This window comes from Sciurus vulgaris, assembly GCF_902686455.1.
Source record: "Sciurus vulgaris genome assembly, chromosome: 4".
NCBI classification, from domain to species: Eukaryota; Metazoa; Chordata; class Mammalia; order Rodentia; family Sciuridae; genus Sciurus; species Sciurus vulgaris.
The window spans coordinates 160,260,779-160,274,327 of NC_136464.1; the positions used below are offsets into that span (position 1 = coordinate 160,260,779).

Consider the following 13,549-nt stretch of genomic DNA (forward strand, 5'->3'; position numbering starts at 1 on the left):
TTTTTTATACCTGTCCCCAGGGAAGGAAAAATACGCAAGATGGTGCAAGCGATGGTGAAATTCCAAAATTTGATGGTGCTGGATATGATAAGGATCTGGTAGAAGCCCTTGAGAGAGACATTGTATCCAGGAATCCTAGCATTCATTGGTTAGTCTTTTAAATTCTTGAATTAAAATAGAGGAGAAAACAGATCATAGGTTGACTTGATATTGAGCCTTCTCTTGTTATCCATTAATTACTGATTATGTCTTCATCTGTAATATAAGCATATAGAATTGATGGGAGACTTCTGTAAGAATATAGCCAAGGAGCCAGGTGCAGTGGCTCCCACCTGTAATCCCAGTGGCTCAGGAGGCTGAGACAGGAAGATTGTGAGTTCAAAGCCAGCAAATTAGTGAGGCCCTAAGCAACTCACTGAGATCCTGTCTCTAAATAAACTCAAAAAAAAAAGGGTTGGGGTTATGACTCTGGTTGAGCGCCCCTCGGTTCTGATACCCTCCCCCTCCAAATATATATGTATATAAAACCAAGGATATTTTACATGTTAATTTGATGTTGATATAACTGATGAAGGTCTTAATTAAATAACATGTCTTAATAATTGTAGTGTTTTCACTCATTTTATGCAGTAAGGATTAGAACAATATTCTTAATATAAAGATAATGTCATAAGTAAAAAATGTATGACTTAGTTCTGACCGTAAGTTATAGGCATTCCTGATAAACCTCATGCAACTTTGTTGTTCTTACACAGGGATGACATAGCAGATCTGGAAGAAGCAAAGAAATTGCTAAGAGAAGCTGTTGTTCTTCCAATGTGGATGCCTGACTTTTTCAAAGGAATTAGAAGGCCATGGAAGGTGAGGACTGTTAAAGCAGTTGTGGTATGAGAACGTTGCTTGTGTGGTAATGAAAGGCAGCGTTACTGTAGACTTTTATGTGTTTCACAGTTTGTCAGTATCAGGGGAGGTCTGTGTGCATCCAGAACACATGAATTTGAATTAGGGTGTGTGGCTTTGTGGCAAGAGAGATGGGCTTGGAGTGTTTAAGCTATAAAAGTCTTTTCACTCAGGTGCTGAGCTAGAGGATAGTTTTAAGAATTTCCTAGATGTCATTTCTATAAATAAAAAGTTAAGCAAATTAAATAGCAATAGTACATAGTATTATAGAATAAGTGTTTGACCAAATAAATACTTTTTTTAGGTTGATTTATTTCTCACTAATCATTATCATTTAATCTAGGCTCAGTAAAATTCTTAGACATAATCAGAACATTTGCTTCTTTCTAGCTTACCTGCTACCACAGAGTTTAAAGTCTACCCAGGCCCAGGTCCTCTAAGTTCAACAGTTTCATTTTAGCATATTAAAAACTCTCCCAAGCTCTCTGGAAGCTACCTTCCTGCCTAGAACTTTTTTTTTTTTACTTCGCCATAGGCAGAGTCTTCCTTTATTTTGATTAGTTGAATGAAATGAAAGCCTGACCTTACTTTGCCCTTCTGGCTTAGCTAGAAAGGTCTGTTTATTTGTTTAACACCTCTTCCTCTATTCTTGTGCCAAAAAGAGAGGGAGGGGAAATTGTGTAGTTACCTGAATAGTCTGAAACACCCATGGCAATTAGATTACCTCTCACAACTTGAGAACTTATATAGACTATGTTTGTTATAGGTCATTTTTATTCCTAATATGTATTTTATTTTAATTGACAAATAATATGTATTTCCGTAATACAGTGTGATATTTCAAAATAGTATACAGTATATAATGATAAAATCAGAGTAATCAGCATATCTGTTATCTCAAACATATATCATTTCTCTATGTTGGAACATTCAGAATCCTTTCTAGCTAATGTACAACTAATCATTGTCAACAGTTACCCTTTTGTGCTGTAGAACATTACCAGTTACTCCTCTTATCCAGCTGCATGTGTTGACCAACCTTCTTTCCATCCCCTTCTCTTCCATGCCTTTCCCATCCTCTAATATGAGACCAACATTTTGACGTTCCACATGTAAATGAGAAAGAGTGGTATTTGTCCTTTTATGCCTCACTTACTTCATTTAACATAATGTCCTCAAGGCTCATCCCTGTTGCCACAAATGACAAGATTTCATTTTTTATAGGTGAATAATATTCCACTGTATACGTATAGCACTTTGTATTCATTTATTCACTAATGGTCATCTAGGCTTAGTCCATGTCTTGACTTTTGTGGATAGTGCTACAGTAAACTGGGCATGCAGATGTGTCTTTGACATACTGATTTTATTTCCTTCGGATATGTATACTCAGTACTGGAATTGCTGGATCTTGTGGTAGTTCTGTTTCTAACTTTTTTGAGGAACCTCCATACTGTTTTCCATAATTGCTCTACTGATTTTATATTCCCTCCAACAGTGTTTGAAAGATCTCCTTTGTCCAGCATTTATTATTTTTTGTGTTTTCGATAATAGCCAAAGGGGTAAGGTGATGTCTTATTGTGGTTTTGACTTGACTTTCCCTGGTGAGCGTGATGTTGAGCACTTCCCCGCCACTTGTTTGCCGTTCGTTCCTCATTGGTTTAGGTTTCTAGTTCTTCATGGTGCAATCTTGGTAGGTTATGTGTGTCTAGGTTTTCTGTTTCTTAGGTTTTCCAATTTGTTATCATAAAGTTGTGCTTAATAGGCCTGAATAATCTTTGTATTTCTGTGTATCAACATAAATATATCCTTTTTCATCTCTGTTTTATTTGTTTACTTGGGTCTTCTCTCTCTTTTTTCTTAGTCTAGTTCTGACTTTTAAAAAAGCCAGAATTTTGTTTTGTTGATTTTTTTTGTATTATTTTAGTCTCAATTTATTGTTTCCTTTTTCTTTTCTTTCTTTTCCCTTCCCTCCTTCCTCTTTGTTTGTTTCTTTCTTTCTACTATTTATGAGTTTGGTTTGTTCTTGCTGTTTTAGTTTCTTGAGTTGCATTGTCAAATGATTTATTTGAAATCTTTTTTCTTTTTTGAAGAAGACATTTATTGCTCAATTTCACTAATAGTATTTCTTTTGCTGTTTCCCATAGGTTTTGGTATATTGTGTTTCTGTTTTCATTTGTCTTAAGATATTTTAAAATTTGTTTTAATTTCTTCAGGTTATTTAGTAACATGTTGTTTAATTCCCAAGTATTTGTACAATTTCCACAGGTCCTTTTGTTGATTTCTAATTTTATTCCATTTCATTCAGTCAGAAATGATACAGAATATAATTTTGATTCTTAAAAAATTATTGATACTTGTTTTGTAACAAGATTTTTCCTGGAAATTTTTCCATGTGTTCATGAGAAAAATGTTAGGTGAAATATTCTGTAAATGTCTGTTGGGTTCTTTTGGTCCATAGTATAGTTTAACTCAGGTGTTTCTTTGCTAATTTTGTATCTGGATAATCTGTCCACATGGGTAAAGGAGTCTCCAACTATTGTATTTTAGTGGAATCTCTGTTTCCTTTTAGATCTAGTAATATTTGCTTTTTGTATTCAGTGATCCCATGTTGGGATATGGATATGGATATATAAATGCACACACACACATATATAATTTATTTATATATACGTGTGTGTATATCTCCTCTTCTTGAATTGATATATATGTATGTATATATATAAAATCCTCTTACCACTGTGTAATGAATGACCTTTGTCTCTTTTTTTTTTTAACTGTTTTTAACATCCTTTTTCTTATTAGAGCTTTATAGGTATACATAGTATAACTATATTTGTTTGCTTATTAGGGGTATCCCATTTTCACATAGGCTTTCTTTGCTGTTTTTATTCTTTATTGTTATTGATCCCCTGTGAGTGGGTTAACTTAATTTTTTTATTACAACTTTATAGGTATACATAGTATTGGGTTCATACAGACAAAATTATACATGCCTGGGAATCAGTTTCAGTTCATGATCCCCCGCATTCTCCTTCCTCTGCTCCACTAGACTTCCTTTCACTTGTTTATTAATTTGTATTTAATTGTTCTTTATGTTATCTTATCATTCCCTTCCCTTTACTTTACTCAATTGAGCTTCCGCTGTCTTTTTATGGTTCTGATATGGAGTGTATCTGGGAAGAGTAGCTACATGCTAGCTTTTGGTTTTCAGCTGCATAGGATGTATTTTCCATCTGTTCACTTTCCATCTGTGTATGTCTTCATCAGTGAAGCGAGTTGTTTATAGGCAACATAGTTTTTTTTTTTTTTTACCTTGTCTCTATCTTTTAATTGGAAAATTTAATTCATTTGCATTCAATACTACTGTTGACAGGTAGTAATCTACTCTTGTCATTTTGTTAATTTTTTTCTGTTTGTTTTGTATATACTTGGTTTCTGCCTCTTTTACTGACCTTTGTGATTTGGTAGTTTTCTAATAATATTTGACTATTTTCTATTTCTCATTTGCGTATCTGCTTTCATGTGTTTTCATTATGGTCATTATCACCCTTTTGCTTCCAAATGTAGGACTCTTTTAAACATTTCTTGTAAGATCAGTCTAGTGGTAAGTTTTTGAGAAAAAGCTTTATTTCTCAATGATTTCTAAATAATAGCTTTGCTGGGTATATTATTCTTGGCAAATAAAGTTTTTTCTTTTAGCACTCTACTGGTTTGCTAGGTTTCTACTGAGAAATCTGCTGTTCGTCCAATGTACATTCCCTAATATGTTACACTTTCTCTCTTATTACTATTAGAATTCTGTCTTTGACTTTGGCTCTTGATTTTACTGTGCCTTGAGGAGGACCTCTTCCAGTTAAGCCTAATGGAGGTTCTTTCTGAGTTTTATGGATCTCAATGTCTAAATCTCTCCTAAGACATGAGCAATTTTCAATATTTATTTTGTTCAACATATTTTCTGTGCCTTTCTTCATCTCTTTTTCCCTCTGGAATTCCCATAGTACAAATATTTGTTTATTCTAATTTCTCATAAGCTTTCTTTGCTCTTTTTATTCTTTTTTTTTATTGTTGTTACCTTGTTGTTAGGTTAATTTTAAAGATCTGTCTTCAAGTTCAGAAATTCTTTCTGCTGCTTGATATAGTTGGTTATCTGACTTTGACTGACTTACTTGTATTCTCTTATTTCTCACTGAGCTTTTTAAAGATTATTATTTTGAATTCCTTTTGAAATGTTTCATAACTTTCCTTTTCCTTGGGTCTAATACTGGGGAACTATCATACTTCTTTGGGGGTGTCATTTTTCTTTGCTTTTTGTGTGCCAGTGTGTTTTTTTCCCTGTGCATCTAGTATAGCAGTTTCCCTTTCCAGTTTTTAAAAAAGTTTTCTCTATGTATTTTTTAGTTGTCAATGGACCTTTATTTTATGTATTTCTTTATATGCGGTGCTGAGAATTGACCCTAGTGCCTCACACATGCCAGTCAAGTGCCCTACCCCTGAGTCATGACTCCAGCCTGCCCTTTGCAGTTCTATGGCTTTTTTCCTGCCCCCACCCCCTGCCCCGTGGGGGGAGAACGCTGCGGTGGTGAAGAGGTGTTGGTCGGCTGTGATGTGTTAGCTGACCTGGGGGACACGTGTGTCACTTCTGTGTGGTTTCTTTAGCTGTGACCCTTGTCAGTGATGTCAGTGGTTGTGTCCCTGGCTGAGGTTGTGTTTGTGACTGTGGTGTTGTGGTGTGGTTTTGCTGGGGGTGAGACTGCCATATGACTAGCGTTTGGAGTGTTCATGGGTGCCCACAGGTGCCGTGGGCTGGTGGCTGTGTGGTGGGTTCTCTGGAGGGATGGGGTCACTGCCTGGCTGACTGTGAGGCAGGGCTTGAGTGTGTTTTGGGCCCCCAGCTGTATGAGGGTTTCCCCTCTGTGCAAGTCCACTGTTCTCCAGGGGATGGGACACCGTATCGTTTTGGAGTCCACATTTTGAGCCTTTCTGCTCAGCCTGTGGTTTGAGCATCTGGGATCATGGTCTTGGGTCACTTGTATGGACATGGTGAAATGACAGTGGAATTTCCACATTGAAGATACACTGTGGATGCCACTGAAGGGCAGTATGCACTCTAGCAGTGAGTGCAGGTTCAAGGTGGCACCCAGCTGTAGCAGCTCAGCTCACAGAGATGGGAATGTGCAAAATGTTCAGGGCAGTATAGCCACCTGAACTCATAGCAATTTGCTAAATTCTGGGGCCTGTTAGGGCTGCAGGATTGTTCTGCGTAGTCACCTTTAGTGGCAAGAAGAACCATTGCCACTCTCTAGCTTACATTTTTTACATAGAGAGGTCTGATTTTTCTCCAAGCCATTTGGTCAGGGAGATGGTGAGAAGAGGCTCTTTATAGTGCTGTCTTGGGGTTTTCATGCCACATGAGGATATTGCCACTGCACAGCTACTCTCTAGTGTGCTCCCTTGTCACTCCAGTTGAAATATAGTTGATGAGTGACAGGTAACTCTATTTGTCCATCTTGCCAACATCCTGCTATAGATTGTTGTTGACTTTATTTTGGGAACATATGACCAAAAACTTCCTCTTTATTGTAACTTTTGGAAATATTTAAAAGACAAAATGTTTTAAGTAGGGATTTACATATGTATTGTGTGTTTATGCTCGTATATTTTAATGAAACATTTATTTAATGACTGATGACTGATGTTATAATTTAAAAGCAAACATTTGCCACAATAAAGCTTGTGTGTCATAAAGTAATACATAATCATAATGGTTGAGAATCTAATTATATCTGTGGTGTTTGTAAAACTAAAAATAAATGGTTGAATTACATAGCCAATATCTTGTGTCATGTTAGAAAGCTTAAAATTTAGTGTTTCCTAGATGTAGTTTCTTTTTTTAGGACCAGTGTTATCATCAGTTCATATATTTGAATCAAAATATGTAAAACAAAACAACGTAAAAACAAGCAGAGACATCTTGGGCAGCTGAATAGTGATGTCCATATATGGCTTCTGGTGGTTGTGAGGTCAGTCCTTGATTCCTTCTGAATTTGTGGTCTACCAGTTGAAGTTTCCAACTTCTTTTGTATGTCGCCCTCTATCTTTGATCTACCCGTGATGATCACGATAGGGCAACATACGAGGTGTTTTTCTTCAAATTGGTTAATAATGAAGAATATTATAGGATTTACTATTCTATTTATCTAGAATCAAAGATGCTAATAAAATTAAAGAAAATGGAATTTTATTGTTTAATAAAACTGTCATTTTATTATATCAAATCATCAATGAAGAAGAAGGGTTTTTTGCAGTATAGGGTCTATATTTTGACATGAGGTCCACTAGCTTCCCCAATGAAAGGCCTACCAACTGAAAGTTCCATTATATCTCTAAAAGGATGAAGTCTCCAGGCTGGGGTCACAGTGATATGTGGGACAAGGGGCAAAAGTATCTGACTAAAGGTGATTGTAATTTGTAGCCATTATTTGAACTTTTGAAAGTTCAACACACTTTATCCTTCATAAATGTTCTTTCTAAAAAGATCTTTAGTTGTTTCCTTTAAACAGTTCATTTCACTGTTAAAAATATGATTTGGACTTCATCAGTTTATTTCTTTATGATGTGCTTTTGTAGTATTTATTGTCCTCAATTAAGAAAATAATGTAAGCATTGATTTGTAGTGAATCTTATTCTTGGACCAATGAATTTTTTTCTGCATTAGTAAAATGAAATTCCGGGATATGGAACTTTGATTTTTAAAAGTTATATTGGACATATTTTAGAGATTTTTGAGTTACTTAGAAATTTGGTACCCCCTCAAAAATAAATAAAAATTTAAAAAATGGGACATTAAATAGATTTTAGAAGATATGAAAGTAAGGAGACCACAAAAATGCATCAAATTTATAAAATTTGTCTTAAAATCTAAATTGTAGAATTTTAAAATTGAAACGAGCATTTAAGATCATCCTATAAATAAAATCCCTGAAGTTTGACAGACTAAAAATTCGAGGTCCAAATAGGTTGTGACAGCCATAATTGTTCTTTGAGAAAATTTAAAATTCGGCATGTCTGAGCTTATTACATCTGTGCTGACCTCTCCCTCCCCAGCATACTTTTTCCTATATCAGATGTGATGTCATTTCTTTATTTAGCTATCAGATACTTATCAAGCCTTGTTATATGTAAGGATCTTTGTTAAATAACTTGGATTATGTATGGGAATTTCAAGAAGATGCCTGGACTGTGATCCATCCAAGATGGAGTGTTGGGCAGATGCAGGAGGCTTTCAGTTAAAGACAGTGGAGGAGCCCGATGGGTGCTGTAGGCCACATGTACCCTGAGAGCTCAGCAAAGAGCTTGGTTAGAGAAGCCTTCGTTCCTGACGATGTGGGATCTGGAGGACTGCAAGTTTCTTTATGTTGGGGCAGACATTTCACTTGCTGTTGGAACTTGGGAGGAATGGGATGTGAGCAGTGGAAGGTAGGTGAGAAAGTATAAGTGCGTTTGGGAAATAGATGCATTAAAGTTTTATAAGGGAGGTAGCAACAGGGTGGTACAGACATGCCTTTTTTATTGTACTTTGAGTTATTGTGCTTTGCAGATGCTACATTTAAAAAAAAATAGATTGAAGATTTGTGGCAACCCTCTGTTAAGCAAGTCTAATGGGTCCATTTTTCTAATATGTCAGATGATCGTTGACATTTTTTTTAAACAAAGTAGTTTAATTAAGATATGTAGGTTTTTTAAACATAGTGCTAGTGTCCACTTACAGCTACAGCATTATGTAAGCATACCTTAAGCTTTGGGACACCAAAAGCTCTGTGTGACTTGATTTATTTCAATATTGGTTTTATTGCACTAGTCTGAAACTGAAACCTGGATGTCTGAGAGTTACCTGTATTGTTTGTTTGTTGGTTGGTTTTTTTTGGTACTGGAGATTGAACCCAGCCCCCCTCCCCCCCTTTTTTTTTATTTTGAGAAAGGAGCTTGCTAAGTTGCTTAGGGTCTTGGTAAATTGCTGAGACTGGCTTTGAACTTTCAGTCTCCTGCCTCAGCCTCCCAAGGGGGTGAAGCTATTGAGAGAGGTTAAGGACAAGGATATTCAGTGCCTTTTCAAAAATGAATATCTCTAGGATGAAATTTTCTCTAATGCAATAATGATGAGGTCCTTCCTTATAAATTTTAAGTTCAGATTATATGACTTTTTTTTCAAGGCAGCACTTAAAATTATACTCAGAAGATAAGGGGTTGCCTAGGAGGTAGACTGCTGTATTTCTCAGTGGCTCAAATAGATATGTATGCCTGAGTCCCTCTTACATTGAGACTGTATTCATACTTCGGGCCTTCCTCAGCACTTTTTAAAATGCACTGTCATTTATTTATCTCTTTACCGTATTAGATTTAAAAGTTTTTTTTAAGGATTTATGTGTGATTCCTGACTAAGTCAACTACGTATTCTCAGGGCCTAATTCTTAGTAAGGATTCAGTAAATATACCTTGGGTAATACATATTTATTAGTTGTGTGTCAAGTGATAAGTGCAGAGGACACCAAAATGAGTAAATAACTACCCACAGGAAGCTCATAGTCTTTGAGGAAATCGTTGTTACGGAGGCAGCGTATTGTGTGCAGTGTTTGTTCAACAGGACAGCGTCACTCGTGCTGTGATAGAGAGTAAGCAAGCTGCCGTGGCAGCAGAGGAGGAGTTACTAGATCTGCTACGGAAAATATCAGGGATAGTTTCCAGAGCCGCTGGCTCTGAGCTGAGATTTGGGGAAGTCGAATAGGAGTTCAGCAGGCAGATGTGACGAGGAAAGTCTCTAAGGCAGAAAGGTTGTTGTGTCCAAACATGAAAGGTGTAGGAGGATGTAGTGTATTTGGGGAATCGTGGATAGTTCAGTATGGCTGAAGCATGAAGCGTTTATATGGGTCATAGTAACAAGAGACTGCTGAGTAGCTGGTGGAAGCTGCCTCTCTTGAAAAGCCCTGTGTGTCATGCTAAAGATGCCTGAGTCATTGATGAGCTTTAGCAGATGACTTGCACATGTAGAAAGATGCTCTTCTGATAGCAGTAGGAGGATTGATAGGAGGTGGACATAGCTGAAGAGAGGTAAGGAATGTGGTCGGAGGGCTATTGCAGTATTCTAACCAAACAGCGAGGACTGGAACAAAGGCACTGGCTAGTGAAAAATGGGTGGATTTGTAAGAGGTATTTAGAAGTAAGGACTGATTATTTATAGGGGAAAGGGAGAGGGACAAGTTGTATGACTCCCAGATTCCAGGATCAACTGAAGGATTATGTAGTGACTTCTGACACCACCTTTCCAGAGTTGGGCCAAACTTCACAGGTTGAGAGCAGTTTTCCTCAAAATAAAAAGACATTTTCTGTGACATGGTGAACTAAGCATTCCTTGTCCTCAATAAGGGAATAAGCCTACCTTCCAGAAGTCATTTATAACATATACCTTTTGGTCAAAAATTCAGATCCACTTGAGGTAATAAGGTAGCAGTGAAATCCAGTGGTCATTCAGACATAATTAAATTAGCTAGAATTATATCAGTTTAATGTGCTATGCAGTGTAAATAAAATAGTGTTAATGATGAAGAGTCACTAAATGCATACTAAAAACTCAACTTGAGCTACTTCTTACTTTTGAAAACAAATACATTAAATATCTATAAAAACAAATCAGTGAATAATGAAAATGTCTTAAGAAGACCAATCCTCTAAGTCTTAAAGATCAGTGAATATTTAAATAATTATTATTTCACCTCCTCATGAACTTACTCCTGTAATTGTTACCTCTTTCTTATATCTTCTTATCTATTAACTCTTTCTTCCTACAGTATAGAAACTTGCTTCAATTACTCTTCACTTTTTTTCTATCCATAAAATGATACTCCTGCCAAATGCACCATGATCTTACTGTGACGACTGAGTTTATGTACTTCAACATGACGGTGATTTATGAAAAAAGTACTTTAATCTGATAAATCATTTAATTCATCTTTTGAAATTTCAGGGTGTGTTGATGGTTGGACCCCCAGGCACTGGTAAGACTATGCTGGCAAAAGCCGTTGCCACTGAATGTGGAACGACATTCTTCAATGTTTCCTCTTCTACACTGACATCTAAATACAGAGGTGAATCTGAAAAGTTAGTCCGTCTCTTGTTTGAAATGGTGAGTAATGGTGTATTTAGATTTAAAGTACTATTTGTGTAAGCATATGGTGCCCCCATATTCTAAGTCCATTCCCTAGGAATCTTTTCAAAAAGGGCTTTGTGCTTACATTTCAGTAGTTCTGGACATACACCCGCCCTGAGCAGTGGGGTGGTGGATTTTGTGAGGTAGTTCATGTTCTTCAATGCATCTTTGTCTCTGAAGAGGGCCCTCTGGTATCTTGCCCAGTGGGAGTAAAAGAGACTCTGACATACATGGACTGGATGGTGTCCCTGGATATCTAGAGAACTGGTGGAGCAGAAGAATAATTTAATATATATTTGAATATCTAGCACAGACCACTTCATCAGAAAGTGATACAGCATTAAAACTTCTTTCTTTTTCATAAGGGATTTGTAAAAATTAAGAATGCATGTTTGGGGATAGAAATTGATTTATCTTTCAAAATTTTCCTTCCGTGGATATTGCCAAACACAAAAGTAGAATAGTATGGTAAATCCCCATATAGCTATCACCCAACTTCACCAACCATATAACTTATAATGTTGGAAATTTTTGCTTATCTAATTGATTTACCTTCTGTTAATAAATAATTAGGTTTTCAACTTTCATTTGCCATATTTTAAAAGGAAAAAAATGATATTTTAAAAATATTCATATTATTTTATGAGATAGTTGAATGATTTCTTTAAAATATTTTTACAAAGGCTAGGTTTTATGCCCCTACCACAATCTTCATTGATGAAATAGACTCTATCTGTAGCCGAAGAGGAACTTCTGATGAGCATGAGGCAAGTCGCAGAGTCAAGTCTGAGCTCCTCATTCAGATGGATGGTAATTGACATTTAATTTTTATTCCAAACTAGTGTCTTTATGTTTTTAGATAGAATCATACTTTGGATGTTTTCAATGAATGAACTAAAAGGCAGCCTGAATTTATTTTTAACCACTTATGTACCCACCCATATGTTCATTTGTTCTTGAATTCAAAAAGAATTTATTATGTACTTGTGATGAGTCATGTACCTTCCCAGGTTCTGAGGTCACAGAGAACAGGACCTCCATGGCCTTCAAGGAGCCTCTGTGAAGGCAAAGGCTCTAGAGGTGTGATCTAGAGTTCCAGGGGTCCTGGAGACCCCGTTAAAGGCTTTGCAAGGTCTAAACTATTTTAATAGCAATATCAAGTCTTTGCCTCTATTCACTCTCATTCTCTCACAAGTATATGGTTGAGTTTTCCAGAGACTTTGAGACCTGGGAGTATCAGAAAAGTTAGAAACCAGAAGCAGATGTGAAAATCCAGCAGTTCTCTATTTAGTCAGACATTAAAGTTTGAAAAAGTCTCATCTTACTAAATATACTTATTTTCATAAGATATGTTATTTATGTTAACAATTCATAGATATATTAATTTTTTTTCTTTCTTTCTTTTTTTTTTTTTTTTTTTTTTTTTGTGGTGCTGGGGATTGAACCCAGGGCCTTGTGCTTACAAGGCAAGCACTCTACCAACTGAGCTATCTCCCCAGCCCAGATATATTATTTTTAATCATATTTTATAAATTTAATTTATAATGGTGAATATCAATAGATATAATCCACACATTAAAAAAAAAAAAAAAAAAAAAAACTCTTTGACATTCCCAAGAATTTTTAAGAGCATAAAAGAGTTCTGAGACTGAAAATTTTGAGAACCACTTTTGGGAAGCAGGCCAACTGTTCAGAAAATTTATAATATGCTGATATATTCTGTGGTAGAAGAAAACTCCGGGTGCAGTGAAAACACAGTAGGTGTCATACCACCCAGACTAAGGGGGTTATGGAAGGGGATAGATGAGTCGGGTTTTGAAGCATTGGTTGGGGTTGTCCAGACAAAAAAAGGCATTGGGTAATCATCCCAGAGAGTTACGGGATTAGAGGTGCTGCTTCCTCTGGTAGTGCATGGCACATACCATGAGAAGAGATTATAAACTATTTAAAGCTATCCCCAGAGTATATGTTTCAAAATGCCCTGGCTATTATCCACTAACCATGAATACTTACTGAATATTTATAGCGTGTGTTACATATAGTGCCTTTTCCTCAATGAGTTGCCATTTTAACTTTTGCTGAAGTATGAGAGAAAGGAGCAGCTGCATTATGTTTTGCAGGAAGGGTATAGGAGAGAATATTTGTTGTTCAAAATTGGAAAAAAAAAACTGAATACACATTTCATCAGGAGAATTTCATTGAGAATTGCTTATGTCTATGCTTGATTATCAGTTGGATGCTTGATTCTCTGGGATAGGACTAAAATAGGAGTTTTAGTGTTAATTTATTAAGAAAATACATATTGAACTGGGTGATTCTAAAGCCACTAATTTGTTACATCAGGCTAGAAAATCATATCAATAAAGTTTGTGAGTTTTTGGTGTATCTATTTTGCCAATTATTTCCAGAATCTCTGTTAAGTGACCTAAAATGTTTTAATGTTCT

At 36.1% G+C, this 13,549-nt stretch overlaps 1 protein-coding gene across 11 annotated transcripts in view; it reads left to right on the top strand.

The window, feature by feature from the left end:
- The window catches only part of KATNAL1 (katanin catalytic subunit A1 like 1), a 90,444-nt gene that overhangs the window by 43,183 nt on the left and 33,712 nt on the right, over nt 1-13,549 (top strand). For all 11 annotated transcript variants that reach the window (XR_013763614.1, XR_013763615.1, XR_013763616.1 and 8 more), the window contains 4 exons: nt 21-148; nt 756-861; nt 10,922-11,080; nt 11,788-11,914. Coding sequence is in view for 7 of the 11 variants with exons in the window: in XM_079138588.1 (XP_078994714.1) it covers nt 21-148; nt 756-861; nt 10,922-11,080; nt 11,788-11,914 (520 nt within the window). In the remaining 4 variants the exon portion in view is untranslated. The remainder of the gene's footprint in view (nt 1-20; nt 149-755; nt 862-10,921; nt 11,081-11,787; nt 11,915-13,549) is intronic.